This window comes from Artibeus jamaicensis, unplaced genomic scaffold (genome assembly GCF_021234435.1).
Source record: "Artibeus jamaicensis isolate MK-2021 breed Jamaican fruit bat unplaced genomic scaffold, CSHL_Jam_final scaffold_3151, whole genome shotgun sequence".
Lineage (NCBI taxonomy): Eukaryota > Metazoa > Chordata > Mammalia > Chiroptera > Phyllostomidae > Artibeus > Artibeus jamaicensis.
The window spans coordinates 4,873,900-4,891,629 of NW_026522037.1; the positions used below are offsets into that span (position 1 = coordinate 4,873,900).

Below are 17,730 nucleotides of genomic sequence, written 5' to 3' on the forward strand. Positions count from 1 at the left end.
GGAGCTCTCCACGTGGAAGCCACGTTTTCCACCCAGGCTCTAGAACTCACAGGAAGCCTGGACTAAACAGCAGGTATCAACCTCCCCATGACTGCCTCATCACCCAGCAACTGCTCCCACCTTCCAAGAACCTGCCTGCTCACACCTGAGCAAGAACACTGTCTGGGCGCTGGGCATCACCACCCACCTCCGGAGTCCAACTAATGACTTCTATTCCTCCCATGGGTATTCTTCCCAAGGTCAGCCCTGGGCTCCACACATGTCCTGATTCCAAAAGGAACCAGTCTAGGAACACCCTGGAGTCTCACTCTTACATGGCCTCACGGTGAGAGACAAGGACCTTGATGACAGGGCCCTGGCTGCCCTCGCCAGTGTCACCTTCCAGTTTAAGACCAAACTGAGCCGCCCAACTCCAGACCCAAGTCTCCCCAGGGCCCCTCCCTGCACGTCTCCCTGCGGGTCCTCCCTCCCGGGAGGCCCTCTCTCTTTTCCTCCCCCACTCTTCTCAGTATCTCCTCACTTTTCAAAATCCAGCCCAGATTCCCTCTTCCCCAAAGAGCTACTCCCGGAGTGTTTAACTGAAATGAAGGGGTGAATCGAAGTTAGAGAGTAAAACGTGGGTTCCTTGTGTCAACCACAGGAGCCCTGAGCTGTCAAGAGGCAAGCCTGCCTCATCTTTCCTAAGGCTGGTCCTGGTCTTAAACTGCGAAGAAGGGCTGATCCATCTGATCCACCATCTGATCCATCGGGCAGGCTCCCTGCTGAACCCTTGGGGCAGCCACCACCAGCTGGCCTGGCCTCGCTCCTCCCAAGTCTCAATTCCCATCTGGGGGGGGGACACCAAAGCTGCGAGCTCAGTATGTGGCACAGTGTCTGCTCTCGATTCACGTTAGCTATAGAACTGTAACAATGTTACTATTATTGCTGCCCCCTCTCCACCCCACTCTCATCCGCCACAGTGGGCCAAGCCAGGCGTGAGTTACAGAACTAAAAGAATGAGGGGAGGGGGGACCACAACCAAGTCATGGGGCTGAGCTCCCCCATCCCCCATCCCCTCCCCGCCAGGCCTGTGGCCTAGACTGGTGAGCCCAGCAAACTGCCTACCGATTCTGCAGAATAATTTGCTCTGCCCTGATGGACTGACTGGCATGGGTATCCTCCTGTGGATGTCAGGCCCTGGCTAAGAAGCTTGGAGACAAAGCCTTTAAGAACTAGTGGCTACACTTGCAACACGCAACACCTCAAAACCTAGCTACCTTTTGTCTTTTCCTTCTAAAGGGACAGTTGGCTCAGGTGACAGAGACAAATCCCCCTGGGAGGCTGAAGCAAATTGCCTCAAGATGAATATTTAAATTGTGCATGTCCACTGAGGGCTTCCCCCGGGCCTCAGGGTGGCCAAAGGCAGTACAGAGCCCAAGGCGATGAGGAAGCAGGAGCCCAGAGACCTCCTTCTGCTTGGCCTCTTCCCCAGGTGCCCTAGGCCCCTTCCTTTAAGTAGACCCAAGTGTCCACCTACAGGAAAGGTGGCCTGGCTCGCTCAGGCTGGATCTCTCCTATCTCTGCTGCTCAAAGAACCAGGTGGCCTGTCACTGTTTTTAATGCCAACATTGTTCATGTTCTCACCCACGAAACAGGCTCCTCAGCAAGAAAGCCTACCCCAGCCAGTCTGGGGCTCGTGGGGCTGGTGTGAGGCCAGAACACTGCTGTTTGTTTGTTAGGTTTTGTCTTCTAAGGATTTACTGAACTTGGGTTTTCATGAACGGGTAAAGGAAGCCCAGTGCACTCTGCAAACAAAGGCAGGCTGGGAAATGCGAGCCACCTGTTTTCATGCGTTTGGACCCCACCTGCTTCCACAAAAGACCTGAGGCTGCATGAAGTCATTGCTGTTGGTATCGTGGGCATGAGTGGTCATTTCTTGCCACCACTGGAGACTCAGACCTTCAAAGTGGCCACTTATTGGGGCCCTGAAAGTTGGGTAGGGATGGTAGACAGCGGCTCCTGGTGCCGCAACCCAGGGGATAGCCTACTCGGGAGGCGCCCTCCCCACCCCCTCCTCTTTTCCTCCCAATTCAGGGCCGATGGATACGCGGGTCAGCCGTGGTCTGCATCCCCCCCCCCCCGGCCCCCCACCTGAGTACAGCGGGACCCCGGCAGGGAAGCTCTCCTGGAAGCCCAAAGGCAGCCAGAGGATGACCTGGCCCAAGCAGCTCTGCGCCCCTTCCCCCAACCTTGTCACATGGCGACCCCTATAAGGCCCCCAGGGTGTCTCCAACTGAGACCCAGGCCCAGGGGCCACAGGCGGCGGGCGATGAAACCTCCCCGGTGCATTACCGCAGAGGCCACGGCTGGGAGCTGGGCAGGGTAGTGAGTGGGAGCGAGTACTCGGATCACCTGTTCCAGTACTGGAGGGTGGAGACAGTGCCCTCCCCCAGCCCCGTGAGTCCCCAGAGCTGTGCCAGCGGACTGACAGAGCGCGGAGCAGTTCCCGTCCCCCGCCGGGCGCCGGGGAGACGTGAGCGTGCACACGTACACACACAGCGGGGGGAAGAGCGGCTCTGAGCGGCGCCCAACTTTCTCCCAGCTTCTGCGCGCTGGTGGAGAAGGCAGGGCGCGGGGGAGGGGGGAGGCATCCCGCCCCGGGCAGGCTTGGAGAGGGAGCTCCAACAAGAAGAGAGGAGAGATGGGGTGAATTTCCTCGGTTGTGTTTTTTTTTTTGCGGGGGGAGGGGGGACGTTAACCATTTCCATCAGACGACTGGAGGGTAAAGGGAACCCGGAGTGGGACGGGGAAGAAGCGCTTAGGGAAAATGGAAGTGTTTAGAGACGCGTGAAGTTGCCTTTCAAGCTCCGGCCTCGTGGGCAAGCGATGCTCCGTGGCGGCTGACTCAGGGCTGCCTGGGCCTCCCTGCCACCCGCCTGGAAATGATGCAAGTCCAGTCTGTCGCCTGGACCCGTGCAGCCGGGCCGACATCGGTCTGGGTGGGGGAGGGGGAGAAACCGGCACCCTAGCTGTGTCCCGACCAACTCCAGCGGAGCGAAAAGAAAGCGCTGACGATGGTGGGGCAGCTGCTCGGGCCAAGTCCTATATCCAGTGCTTCTGCTCTTAAATAGTTTGAGGGTTTCTTTAACGCAAAGCCTCGCAACGCTAGGGATGCCCACGTGTGCTCAGTTCGCCCTCAGCATCCCTGTGTCCACGAAACTCCTTCAATCTGTCACGGACTCGGAGTGTGACTCTCACTGAGCTCCGAACGGTGGGAAGAGGAAACTTCCCGGGTCCGATGCGGGTGTGATGTGAGCCGGGGACCTGGGGAAGCAGTCCTGGCGCAGACCTTCCCCTCTCCCCTTTCTTTAGCTGCACCCGGAGCGGCAACTCGCTTTTGTTTTAAACCGGTTCGGCCATTGACCCGGAGCCCCCGCACACGCACACGCACGCACCTCTGGCCGCGCTCACACACTCACACACGCACGCACACCGGCGGCGGCCGCCAGGTCAGCAACTTCGTGGGGCGCTCCCAGCGGAGCCCCGCTTCCTAGCGTAGTAGTTAGGCGTAGGCCCCGCCCCTGGCCGTGTTGTCAAACGGGCCGGGGTCTCCGATTGGTCCAGCCACCGGGACAACACCTGCTCGACTCCTTCATTCAAGTGACACCAGAGCTTCCAGGGATATTTGAGGCACCATCACCGCCACTACCGGGCACTCGCGGTGCTGCTAACAGCCTGGTCACATGCTCTCCGGAGAGCTACGGGAGGGCGCTGGGTAACCTCTATCCAGCCGCGGCCGCGAGGAGGAGGGAGAAGGCGAGCAAGGAGGAAGGGTGGGAGGAGGAGGGGAAGCAGCGAAGGGGGAGGAAGAGGGGGAGGGGAGCACAAAGATTCCAGGTCTCCCGGCAGGAGGTTCACACCAAGAACCATGTGTGCCGAGCGGCTGGGCCAGTTCATGACCCTGGCTTTGGTGTTGGCCACCTTCGACCCAGCGCGGGGGACTGACGCCACCAACCCGCCGGAGGGTCCCCAAGACAGGATCCCCCCCCAGCAGAAAGGCCGTCTGTCCCTGCAGAACACAGGTAAGCTCGTGCGCCCCCGTGGCGGGGAGCTGCTGAGAGACAACACCGGGCACCCACGCAGGGCTCCCTAGGCACTTCGCTCAAACTGGGCACCCAGGTAGGGCCGTGCAAACTCTCGAGGTGGCGCGGGACACGCAAAGGAGACCGTGAGGCCGGGCGAGGTCCGCGCGGGGATCGGTGCTCCCGCAATCCGCACGTGCTGGCAGGGTGATGAAATACCTCGGGCAGGACTTGTTGCTGTCCTCCCCAGGGTCGAGGGTAAATGAGGCAGCGCCTAGCGAGGACGGGTCAGTGAGGACCCCGGGCTCCCCCGTCCAGTGTAAAGCTTCCTGCTCCATCCTGGCCACCCCGCAAAAGACACGGAGGGGCTGCAGAGCTGGGCTGCACCCTGCACTGGGAGAACTTCTCTTCCCACCCGGCCAGCCAGCCGGACCGCTTCTCCCCCTCCTCAAAAGATGCCCAACAACCAAGAACTTTGTAGACATGACCTCCCGTGGTGAACTTCCCCCTGGGGAGTGGCGGGACTTGCTTTGGGACAGGGGATGGTGCTGCCACAGTCCCCCCCCCCCAGCTCTGGGGCAGGTCAGCAAGCCACGAAATGGTGACAGGGCCCCCACTGTGCACCACGACTGCTCGACCGGCTCTCGCTCACCAGAAGCTGCTCAGCAGAGCCAGGCATGCAGGGCGCGGGGCTGGCCCTCTTCCCAGCTCCAGGGAGAGAAAGAAAACCTGCTCACAGCTCCTTGGCTCTAGGTGGCTCCCCCTTCATTTAGGGGACCTGAGAGCCCAGTGGCAGGGAGCCTGCGCTCGGCAGGAGCAAAAATGCACAAGCGCCCATGAGGGGCTCCCCCAGCGATTGAATCATGGCCCTGCACGCTCCTGCCCAGCGCGCTGGGGCCACACGTGGGACCCCACCAGAGCCCCTCCACCTCCCTATGCCAGCGCCCTCGCCCTGGTCCGAGCCACTGCTTCAAGGGTCCTCACCCTCCCTTCCTCCCTCTCCAGCTTTCCCTGAGAACTGAACGCAATTCTCGGTGGTTGGCGACCCTCAACAAATACACACCCTTCAGTCCCTGGGTACCTTCGAGTTGAATGTGGATTATCTACTCCTAGCCTGCCCTTCTTCCCAAATATACTTTTCTGATGCAATTTTGGGGTTGGTTTAAGTCAGGGGACTGGGTAGGGGGAGGAAGGAAGAGAGGCTTTGCACACGGCAGGGCCACAGTTAACTCCCTCGGTGGGTCCTTTCCAACCAAGGCATTAGGGCCACAGTCTGCAAAGGAGGGCAGCAAACTCCCAGTCTCAGGAGTTCTACGGGATTAAGTGACATCGCACTCCGGGTCTCTTATTTAAAAGGAGCCTCTGACCACGAAGGTTGCTTTCCGTGGGCTAGAGCCCATCTGCCTGGATTCCCAGCCTGCTGGGGAACCAGTTTCCCTAGCCTAGCACTGCTAAGGAGGACGGTTTGGAGGCGCTGCCTTAATAGGAATTTTGTTGTGATTTTTAGGTGTTGAATCATAAAAGGCTGAATTGAAACTGCTTTTTGGACGCTCTTGTTCGGGGGGCCAGGAAGGAAATGGCTGGGATTTCAGAGCAGGGGCTTCAAGTTCCACGCAGAGAAGGGTATTTGACTGAGGGCCTACGGGAGGGAGGGACAAGCTAATCATTTAAAATCTTATATTTGTCTGGGTTTAGAAAGTTGAATTATCTTCTGTTCTCAGGCTAAGAATTCCCACAAACACTTTAAGAAGATGGGAAGGATGAAAAACGAGGTTCTCAGACTTAACTTCTGGTTCTGACTTTTGTAATGTGGGTTTGGCTAATTTTTTTTACAAGTATTTACACATCCGGCTATTTTTCATAAGTAGATTAAATGATGACATTTTCTTTCCCCAGCGCTTTAGATCCTGAAATAGTCCTTCTAACTTTTTTCCCCCCTTAAATTTTCTTTGGGTCATTACCTTTATTTCAGCTAACCCCTCTGCGTTCCCCAGCACGGCCGAGAACGTGGTACATATCTGTACGTAATTCTCGTTTTAGCGGAAATCCAGCACTGTCTGGTCAGCGCCGGCGATGTGGGGTGTGGCGTGTTCGAATGTTTCGAGAACAACTCCTGTGAGATTCGAGGCTTACGTGGGATCTGCATGACTTTTCTGCACAACGCTGGAAAGTTTGACTCCCAGGTAAAACCCATAGAGAGCGCAAGGAACGTTTAGGCTTAGCATCACATGGTTGCAATGCTCGCTGGGAAGACTTGTTGACGGATTTCCTTAGCTGATCTCTGAACTGTGCCTTAGCACTTCCAAGACACGTTCTAGGCATAGAGCAGGAAGCCAGTGTCCCCCCGCCACAGCCCTGGAGTTCCGCTCTCTAGAGCTGTCTGTCGTGTGGGCTAAACCCTTCTCCACTCTTCAGCTGTGTCCGCACAGGCAGAGTGGGCTGGAGACCCAGCTGAACAACGATCTGAGGACACAAGGCTGCGAGGACAGAGATCGCCACACACACTTGTAAGGGAGCACACAGGGTCTGGCCACCCAGAGCTGGGTCTGCAGGGCCCGTCACACAGGAACATGGGGTTGAGTGGGGAGGGGCCGACTCTCGTTCTACGTTCCAGAAACTAGTGTCCCTCGTAGGCAAGAAAAATGAGACCCAAAGTTGGGAGACATTCAGCTTCTCCGGGGGTGGGGGTGTGAGCAGGCAACGTGGATAAACAGAAGCCCCTGGAAGAGCAGACTTCTCTCCCAGCCTGCACAGTCAAAACCGTGAATGAGTCCCGCTCACCAGCACTTTTCTTTTGCCCTGTATAGTAAATAGAGGCAGGGCCTGACCCGCTCTGGTTGTCCCGGGGCCCGAGGGCAGAGCCCAGGCACGGGGCGGGGAAAGAACCCCACCAGCAAGCTTCCAGCTGCAGCGCTGGCCACCCACATGTCGGATGGCAGGGGGCTCACTGACATGCCCTCCCGCCCAGCTAGGCTCTGTGAAGCCCCGTTAGTCTCCACCATAAACTCCCCCTCCCATCTCACTGGAGAGCGATGACAACGTTTGGATGAGGCCGGCGGTGTGGGTGTGATTTATGAAGGTCCCCGGCCACCATCTCCTGACCTGCTGTGGAGGGACTGACAAAGCCCTGGGAACTGGGAGGGGTGCAGCGGGGCCGGCGGCCCACCCTACAGAGGGCGTGGGGTGGCAGGAGGGGAGACAAACCAGCAAAGGAAAGAGGTCGCATGTTTGAACTCCTCGAGGCCCCCCAATAAAGCGAACAAAGCTTCCCTTCTGGGTAAATTGGAATTAGGAAGCGTCATAGGAAATTCGTGGGAAAGACACGTGTTTCAGGGCGACCCCACAGGAGGTGGGGACAAGGGCAGATTGCCACAGTCCTCACATAAGTTCATCTTCCCTCTTATTCTCCACCAAGAGGAGTGTGTTCCCAAGTCAGAAACGTCCCTGACAAGTCACTGCTCAGTGCATAGCTGCTCCCCAAACCGGCACGCCCTGCCTTCCGTCCCATTTGGCTCCCAGTGCACAGCCGAGGAGGGGGCTGGACGGAGGTGGTTTTTGCTGAGCAGACACCGTTTCTGGACATTTCGATTGCTTCTCAAGGAAAGAACCGAAATAAACGTGCTGGCTGGCTTCCCACCCCCGACCCACACCCCTTCACTTTCCCAACTTCATTCCTTCTGGGCCTGTCTGAACACCGGAGTGACCCCTCCCGCCCAGCTCGTGTCCATAGTCATGGGGGCTCAGCATCCCCGCTGGGTCTCCCACAATACCTCTCTGTCCCCAAGGCTGGTCGGGGAGCTAACGGCCCGGCTCGCCTCCACACCCCCAAAAGCTGTCTCCTTTCTAGGATAAGAACAATCTAAAGGGGTTGCCAGGAAAGAGGAGTGTGGGCCAGATGTATGCCTGGATGCCCGCGCCACTCAGAGGCGGGGCGCAGGGGCGGGGCCGGCGGGCGGGCCAGATGCCTCCAGGCAGCGTGCCAGGCGGGCCTTTTAAAGGCAGTAATCCTAACAGTTTAAAGGAGTCCAGTGGTTTTCGAAAAGGAAAAGAATGCTCCTCCCTAAAGGATGGGGGAGACGCGAGTGTGGGGTGGGGGTGCCGGAAGGAAGGACAGGCCCCCTTAGCAGCCCCTCCTGACGGTACCCGTGGGCTCAGAGGAAAAGGGGAAGCATGAGGCTTGGAGAAGCAGGCGTCATCTACTCGGGGAAGAGGCTTGCTGAGAACCAACAAGGGCTCTGAATTTATGTCTGGCCAAAGTCCCCTTGTGTTCCAGAACAGTTACCACCCAACAGCCGACCCTGGTCTGTCTGTCTGTCTGTCTTGGGGACAGGCAGTCAGGAAAGCCCCAGCCTGAGGGACGCCAGCAGAGCAGCCGGGGAGGCCGGAGGCAGATCCGTCTCCCCGCGTGGCATCCTCTCGGCCAAATGCCAGAGGTGTCGTGCCACTCTGGACACACCTCCTGGTGAAGCGTCAACGTGTCTCCTGCAAGGACATCAGTCAGCAGCGGGGCCTCTCGGTTCAGCTCTCAGAAAGCTCCCGTGTGAGGCCAGAGGGTCCCGTGTGAGGCTGAGCGTGTAACGAGGCCTCGTCTCTCCCGCCCCCTCTCCCGCCTCTGTCCTCGGGCCACAGGGCAAGTCGTTCATCAAAGACACCTTGAAGTGTAAGGCCCACGCTCTGCGGCACCGATTCGGCTGCATAAGCCGCAAGTGCCCGGCCATCAGGGACATGGTGTCCCAGCTGCAGCGGGAGTGCTACCTCAAACACGACCTGTGCTCCGCCGCCCGGGACAACACACGCGTGATGGCCGAGATGATCCACTTCAGAGACCTGCTTCTGCACGAGTGAGTGTCTCCGGGGGTTCGGGTTCAGGGGCCTGTGGGGGGGGGGGCGAGCTCTCCTGTCAGACGGACGGGGGAGGTTGCATTTGATGTCTGAAATCTGCCCCAGCTCCCCTGGGAGCGCCTTTCCTGCTGACCTTCAGAGAAAGTGAAAGAAGTTTCCACCATCGGTTTCAAAGTCATAAGCAATAGACACAGGGAACATTTTTACTAAGCATGAAATGGGTGGGATTCAGAAATGCCCTCCGTCTTCCCCTTGGCCAAGACCCTCGCCATTCTCTCAGTATTCCCCATAGCTCTGAAGGGGCCCTGACAGACCACCGAGAGCCTACAACATCTGTCCAGTATTTACTGGGTACCAGGCGCAGGGCTGAGGGCCTGCTCTGAATTTCCCACGTGACCCTCACACTGGCCCTGTGCCAGCCCCATTTCTCATCTCCATTTTCAGATGAGAAAACTGAGATTCACTGAGTCCAGGTCCCAGACAGTGGGAGGCAAAGCTAGGCCCCGCGTCAGGCAGTTCGGCTCCAGAACCTACACTCTTCAAGGCTAAACACCCAGGACAGCAGCTCCTTTGTCTCCTGCCTCCATGAGCTCTCTTTGCCCTTAGCAAGTCCGACTCACCTTTTCTAGCCCATGAATAGTCTCCCAGAGAAAACGCAAAACAAATGTCCAAAACTCTAATCAACCCGCCCCCCATTTAGGCCAAAGCCAGGAAATGTGAACTGATTGCTTGAAGACGTGCAATTCAGTAATAAGCCCAGGATGCCTCACTCCTTAAAAAGCACGCGATCGAGCGCATCCTGAATCCTGCAGAATGGTCAGGCCTTGGGGGCACCTCTGTGCCTAACACGAAGCACTATCGATAGTCCCTGAGGGGCACGATGGCTCCTTCTTCAGAGAATGAGGACAGAAGCAGGCTCCTAGCTGAGCAGCCCAGGCCAAGTGACTGTCAGCTTGATGGCACTGTTCCCCTTTGCACGGTGACTAACTGGGCCAAATCAGCACACGATTGTGAGCTCTTGCTCCTTCGAGCCTGTCTCCCCCCAGCTACCTTCACTCAGTGGGATGCTTCCCACCCTCCTACGCACTTAGAGCGTGGGGGACAGCCACCTGCTGTCACTTTCCACTTGGCCGTGAGGATCTAGGTATCTTGCTGTGCCCCGGCGAGTGCTGGAATTAGAAGACTCACCATGAGTCTCCACAGGCGGGCCTTCTCTCTGAGTCACACTAAGGCTTGATAAAATATATTTTATTCTTCCAAATACCTATAAAGAAACAAAACAGCAACAGCATCAGCAATAACAACTCTAATGATCTAAAAGCATTTTTTGAGTGGGCCAGGCCCTGAGCCAGGGAATTTCCCTGGATTTCCCCCAATTTTCTTTCCCACCAACGCCACAAGATGGAGATGACTATCCCGCACTGAGCAGAGGAGGGAAGTGAAGCCGAGTTTAAAAACTTCCCTCTGAGATCTGATTCCCACTTTCCAACCTGGGAATAGGTGAGGTACGTGCCTGAAGCCAGCTGTCAGGAACAGACCCCAAACCTCCTTGCTGTGGCCTGCTCCCCCCGCCACTAGACCTGCAAAAGGCTCCCTGGTCCCCACCTGTGGCCTGGGGGGGTTCCCTTTGCACGAGGAGAATGCTGGGAAAGGCCCTTTGAGGTGGCCCTGGAAGACACAAACCACCCGCATAGCCATAAAGAAGCTCATGAAGGTCACTTGTCCGACACCCACGTCCCATTAGAGATGGCATGTTGGCCTCAAGATTGGATGATGGGGACCTAGTTTATAAGTTCTCAATATGTTCCTGGAGCCAAGAAGACTGTCTTTTGGGAGAAACGCTTCTTTCAGAAAACAGCAGGTTTTAAAGTCCGCCCCCATCCCTCCGTTTAAGAAGCAGCAAAGCACTGTGGCTTTCTGCGTCCCTTCCACGGAGACATGGCCCGTGGGGCCCTGGGACCCTTAACTTCCAAGGCTCCTTGCCTCATTTAGAACGAACACCTAGTCCCCCACCCAGCCCGCTCTGCAAATGCCGGTGGCCTGCCCCAGAAGGAAGCCTAGGCCTCTTTTAAGAAGACTCACTGCCCTGAACCCTCCTGCCCCCTGCGAAGGCAGCATCTCCAAGGCGGCGGGTCCCACCCAACTCCAGCCCCCTCGGACCCCACTGCTGCCCCGTCTGAAGCCACGGCTATGCAGTGCATTGACTTGAATGAGTTTCTTGGTTTTTTTAGTTGAAAATTGATTTGGCACAGAGGATCTCATTGGTCCCCCAAATCAAGAAGACCATTTCCGGATGTGTGGCCTTGGTCCCAGACAAGGCAAATGAGAACTGAATTTGATTTTCTCTTTAGAGAAGAAGAAATCAGAGTCACCCCCACAACCACATCACCCCCGCTCCTCAACTCCACCCACGTCCACCCCAAACACTGTCACTTTCGGTTCAAGTGGTCCCCTCACCCCTTCCCGCCCCACTGTCTCCATATCGACCGCCTTGGCCACCGCACACCCTGTCACTGGGTGCTGGCCGGCTCCAAGCACTTTCTTCTTAAAATCCTTTTACCTTGCTGACACCCAGTTGAGAGAGCTGGGCTTTGTCACACGGGCTGGGCTTTAGCCTGAGGAGGTGCTATGCCAGCTCGGAGCTCAGCGTGGAGGAACACAACCCTTATACAGCTCAGGGCGCCAGGGGCCAAGGAGCACACGGGCCAGCTCAGCGATCTCAGGCCCACCTTGGGTGCTGAGAGCCATCGGCGGGCTGACCGGCTGGGCAAAGGAGGCAGGAGGCATCGCCTCATTCCTGAGATCCCTCCCCTTACTCTGGGAAAGAAACTTGAAGAGGAGCGTTGGTTTAGTGTCCCCAAAAGACAGGCAGATTCTCAGCCCCTGCAATGGGCTCATGGAGCCCCAGAACCGTGCAGGGGACAGTCAGGTGCTCCCAAAGCTGATATGCATTCAGTGAACTTGAAATCCCTGAGTCAGTAGGAAGGAAGGACACTAGCGTGAAGTGACCTGGGTTGCCCCGTGCCCTCTTCTCCCAGCCCAAGAAGACGAGTGTCAGCGCTGTCCTTGTCCCCTTGTCCCTGTTCGGGGCCTGCCTGAGAGAGGTCAGGCTCCCTGCGCATCAGTGGTGCGCAACTGTGACTCTGCAGGTGTCCAGGAGGCCTTAAAAGGCAGCCTGATCCATCAGCCAGAACAGCCCCCCCGCCACTCCCACCCCGAGGCCCACCAGGCCCAGAAGCTTCCAAAAGGCACTTTCTCTCCACCTTGAGTCCATCTTTGCCTCTGTGAAACAAGGACAGTTCGCTCAATGACAACCGAAGAACTAACTCCTAAAAATGGCAGTGAACGGCTTCCCAGGTCTTAGCACAATCTGCCTCCCTCCCTAGCAACACTGCCGCCTGGCAAAGGAAAGAGGAAGACGGCCATACATGACGAGCTGCCCAGGTGCTCCGGGCTCACGGGGGAAAACAGTCCTGGTCCCTGTGAGTGATCTCAGGGCCTAGAGTGATTCTGCTGCCCGAGCTGACAGCCGAGATGCTCGTGGTCAGAGAGACCCGGGAACCTCCCTAGCCAGGGCCTGCTTCAGAGGGATGGTGAGCCGCAGGAAATCTTCCACACACCTTGGGGTCAGTGAGGCGTAAGGGTGACTTATGGGCCATGACAGCCACCTCCTGCTGGGGACACCTCTTCCCAGCTGGGCCCATAAATATAAAAAGCAAGCACACCATTGCCACCTTGCCACTCAGCTCCCGACCCCAGGAAGAAGGTTGGCCTCATGCGGTCATCCTTCCTGCACTTTCCCGAAAGACCCACGGCCGCTGGAATGGCCTGAGCTACTGGCTGTCCCCTCAGAACAGAGCGTATTTATTTAGGAGACAGCTGGTTTTCATTCCAAACACACCAGCCCCTCGCATCCAGCCCTCACCTCCAGTTCTGGGGAGGCCCCCATGGGAAGATGCTGAGCCAGCCAGCTCTGCCCCTCTGCCCCTACTACTGACCCTGAGGAGTGCTCCACGGGAGGTGATATCCAGGGAGGCAGTCTCCCCGCACCCCGCCCCCGGCCACTTCTTGGTCACGAGCCTAAACCAGGAGCCAAGACGGACACAGGGAAAATGGTTCCTGAGGAGCCTGGCTTACCTGGAAGAGTGACCCAGCCAGACAGCTGGCCCTGCTGATGTCACATGTGAGGGGACAATCTAGGGCTCCCCAAGTCCTGAACCTGCAAGGGCTCCTCCCATTTGTACCAAAAAGACTCCTTGGTTCTGTATTTAAGGCCCTTTGCCCCTCACCTAATTATCACTCCTCTGGTCCCCAAGACCCATCCCCATACCCACTGACATCCTCCTACCCAGCCCGCCCCAAAATGTGCCCCGGGCTCTCTGGCCTGCTTGTCATCATTTGCACCACTGCCCGGTTGGCATGGTCCACCCACCTTCCCCAGGGGCTCTTCGTCCATCGTAGCCACCTGTGAATTGTTGCCGGCCCTTTTCCTTGTGGTGGGCTCCGCCCCGAGGCCCTAACGCTCTCCAATGCCTGGCCTGTGGCCCGGCACATAATGGGTGCCCAGTAGTGCGTAGGCTATGGGTAAAGGCTCCAGGTAATTCCAGAAAGCTGCCCCACCATACCAAAGCCCAGCTGAGCCCTGGGTTTACCACCTCCCTCTTCTCTGCCACGGTCACAGCCCTTTGAGGCCAGGCATGACGGGTGCCATTCTCCGTCCCTTTGCTTTCCATCTCTAGACCCTACGTGGACCTGGTGAAACAGCTGCTGACCTGTGGGGAGGAGGTGAAGGAGGCCATCACCCACAGCGTGCAGGCTCAGTGCGAGCAGAACTGGGGCAGCCTCTGCTCCATCCTGAGCTTCTGCACCTCCGCCGTCCAGAGGCCACCCACGCCCCCTCCCGAGCGCCAGCCGCAGGCAGAGAGAGCCAAGCCCTCCAGGGCCCACCACCGGGATGCCGGGCACCACCTCTCGGAGCCCAGCAGCAGGGAGAGCAGCCGTGGTGCCAGGGGCGAGCGAGGCAGCAAGAACGCGCAGAACACCCATGCGCGTGGCCGAGCAGCTGACCGCGGGGCCCAGGGAACTTCCGGCAGCAGCGAGTGGGAGGAGGAGCCCTCCGAGTATTCCGACATCCGTAGGTGAAACCGAGGCCGGCCGGGAACCCTTCCTCCACACCGTACATTTTCTTCTCTACGGACATTCCAAGACATTTGCCATTAAAGAGGGGGGATATCACATGCAGCATTTGGTGGGGATTGTGAACTGGATAATGGTGTATTTTAGGGGAATGAACGGGTGAGGAGGAGACTCCCCAGGCGGCGGTGAGGTCTTGGCTGGGCCCTATGGGGTTCACGCTTACGCCTCCCGTGAACACGCCACGGGCATTCCCTGTAGCTTTGTCTTCTTTCCATCCGTGGAGCCACTGGGCGTGGCCTGCGGTTTCCTCTGCTGGGTGGGGTTGGTGGGCTGGGGAGGGGGCTGCAGGCCCACCGGGCTGGACCGTGCACTTGGTGCTGCACCCATCTGGTGCTGTTTGGGTGGAGGGCGGCGGTTCCGGTGCAGGAATAGACATGAAAATCTCACTGAGAAGGAAGAAAAGGGAAGAAATGTGGGTGCTTGGTGCCAAATGGAAATTCACTTTCTTGCATGGGACCTGGAGGTTTGGAGCTTCTTAGGGTGGGGTGGGGGAGCAGGGAGAGGGCGAGGGTTCTAAGTGTAACTTCTGAGCCATTCTCCTGTCTGGGGCACTCTGAGGGGGTGGCCCTGTGTGTTTGTATTTTAACCACTGCTTCAAGTCTTGATTTCACTTTTTTATTTATCCAGTCACACCTACATATCTGTCATCTAAATAAATGGCTTTCAAACAAAGCAACTGGGTCATTAAAACCAGCTCGAAGGAAAAACAAACAAAAAACAAAAAAACCCTGCCCATCTTTGGGGGCTGATTTTGTGTGTGTGTGTGTGTGTAGTGCTCTTTTAAAAGGAATTCTATAGCAGGGTCGCTGTACCTGTGACTGTCTGGCGGGGCTGTAGCCGATTCAGGTGAACCCCACCCCAGCCAGGGTCAGGCACACACGAGAACATCAGACAGGCCCCTCCGAGTCACATCACGCCACCTCAACCCCACTGATGAGGCCCTGCAGCCTGGATTCCTGGGGGGGCGGGAAGGGGCACACTGCTGGAGGGCAGACCAGGGGACAGAGAGGCAAGGCCACTCGGTAATTCCCATTGGGGGATGCCGCCACCCTTTCACACTGCATGGGCGATTCAGCAACGAGGAAAGGAGTCAGAGCAGACGCAAGGCGGGGAGAAGAGACAGAACCGAAAACACCAGGAAGTAGTAGATCATGGCAGAACGTGTCCGAGGAGGAGTTCTGGGGGTTACTGACAAAGCTGCAGGCAGAGGCCTTTTCTTTCCTCTCCCAACAGGTCTCAGATTAAAAGTTACCCTTTGCAGCCAGTACTCACATGGGAACCCAGGATGGCAGGTGGGGGACAAGGGTTCTGAGCCAGGTCCTTCTAGAACGGGGTCAGCAAGGTTTTTGTAAAGACCTGGAGAGTGAATACACTGTTTTCAGTTTGGTGGGTCAGACGGTTTCTGTCACAACTACTCCACTCTGCCACTGTGTCCCAAAAGCAGACACACACAGACGAGACATCACAAGCTGGGCTCCACGCCAGTACGATTTTATTTGACAGGCGCCTGACTGCATTTGGCTCTTGTGCCTGAGATGGCTGACCCCAGTTCTACGGAGCGGATGAAAATATATGTATCCTCTGTTTATATCAGCTCATAGCTCACCCTGAAAGCGACCTGAAGCCAGAGATAAGGAAGCTAAATTTATCTCTGCTGAAGTGACTTGTTGCAGGGGAGGTCCTTAGCCAAAACACAGCTAAGGATTTCTGGACGCTGGTCCCTGCTGCCGATCTTTCACAGCCCCTGTTGGGTGTTAGGGGGAGGGGGACCAACTGCTGGAGAAGCACCTAGAGAGAGCTAGAGCTGCAGCAAGCGGAGGAGATGGTGCACTTAATCTGGCCCTGCCCTCGGGGCTCGGGGAGGACCGGTGTGTCAGGCTCTGCCCTGGGAACGGAGCATAAACTGTGGCCATCTCCTGCCACAGGCCACTGCAGCACGCTGACTGTCCTCCTGACGTCACTCAAGAGCTGAAGCAGTCACATTCCCCCAAGTTGCTGGGTCAGCTGTTCCTGTGTTCGCCGGCTGCTGGGCTGGACATGGGGGAGGCATCGCTTTCGAATCTCCCTCCATGTTCAATGTCTCATGTGTCGCTTCAACTTATTATCTTCCCTCCAAGGCATAAAATTGCTCACTGTGTTCCTCTGAACCCCTTCCACGGTCTCTCGTCTGTTTTTCATGCCACGGGTCTGTTTCTTCCCCAAGATCAGGTAGCTAGCATTTCGTTCTGGTTCCTGATGTTTTAAGGCTGACAACAATAGTATTTATTGCTAAGGCTCTTTTGCTCAAAATGGAGGAAAGTCCGGATTCCTGTACGCGTCGGCGGACAGACAGTGGTGCGGCCTGAAACGTCGGCAAAGCCGTCATGAAAACCAGAGCCTACGCTTGGGCCTCGTCCTTCGTCCAAATTTACTCGTGGGTCTTCCTTTGAGGAAGGGTGTGGATTTCCAAGCAAAGATCTCCTGTTTATTTTGAGCTTTGCATCTTAACAAGATGATCTAACACCTCCCCTTTGTGTCAATAAATAGCCCTGTTCTCCTGAAACGAGAGGACCGAACCGGGCCGGACAGGCAGATGGACACCCTTAACTAACTGCAGAGCCCATGCCAGCCCAGAGCAGTAGTCCTGCTTTGATGCATGTGCGCGCACACACACACACAGAGAAACTCAAACCCCGACCAAGGGAAGGGCTTTGCCAGCACAGCTTGGGCGAGCAAGGCTTGCAGGGCCCGCTTCCTAGGGAAGAACCGAACCGGCACCGTGTGAGCTCACGCACTCACTGCGCCTGTGTCCGTTGTGGATTCTGGCAGCGGGATCTGTGCGTTGTCATGAGACATTATTCTTCTCCAAGCACAAATAAAGCTTTGAAGTTCATGGCTTGCACTTGAGCAGCGTTATCATCTGAGAGGGCAAAAGGGGAGGGGCTGCAAGCCAGTGGGTGCTGGGGGCCCTTTTAAAATGCTGAATGTTCAGTTCACGGGGAGGACAGCCCGGTGACAGAGACCACCCCGGGCTTCTCCTCCGGTCACAGGGACTCTGTCCAAAACCCTGCCTGAGTCACCCAGACCAAGAGGAGGCGGAACTCCGTGCAGCCGGCCTGAAGGTGCCGGCCCCATGGCCATTCGGTAGGTCTCTGCAGCTCTCTCTGGCCTCCCCTGTGAGTCTCTTCTGGGGCCCAGCCGCCTGTTTTTTCAGGCTGAGTCTGCGCAGAGGCCACTCCCCCCAACAGCTCAGTGGCCTGGTGCAGGCCAGAAAGTCCACCACCTCCTCCCCACCTCTTCCTGTTTCATTTAGACCATGGCTGGCGCATCGACTCTCTGCTAGGCATTTTACACATGTTACCTCATCCTATGTCCTCAAGCAGCAGGTATGATCCCATTATACAGGTGAGAAAAACTGAGGCACAGAAAGGGAAAGTGACTTGTTCCACACCGTGTGTCTAGAGAGCGGGGTTCTGACCTCAAGCCCAGATGGGCGATTCAATGCCCACGTGCTTCCTCCCTCCAGGCCTCAATTCACTGGATTCGATGTTCATCTAAACCAATCAGCATTATTCCTATTTTACCCAAGGATTCGGGAAAGAATAATGATGCTCTCACATTTATGGTGCCCGGCCTCCAAGGAGCTCTCTCT

At 57.0% G+C, this 17,730-nt stretch overlaps 1 protein-coding gene across 1 annotated transcript; it reads left to right on the top strand.

Moving 5' to 3' along the window:
- Positions 1-2,775: 2,775 nt before the first annotated feature.
- STC2 (stanniocalcin 2) lies at positions 2,776-14,775 on the top strand. Its single transcript, XM_037127927.2, has 4 exons — positions 2,776-4,061; positions 6,102-6,244; positions 8,691-8,902; positions 13,643-14,775. The coding sequence occupies exons 1-4, from the start codon at positions 3,908-3,910 to the stop codon at positions 14,043-14,045; spliced, it is 912 nt and encodes a 303-aa protein (XP_036983822.2). The 5' UTR covers positions 2,776-3,907; the 3' UTR covers positions 14,046-14,775.
- Positions 14,776-17,730: the final 2,955 nt, after the last annotated feature.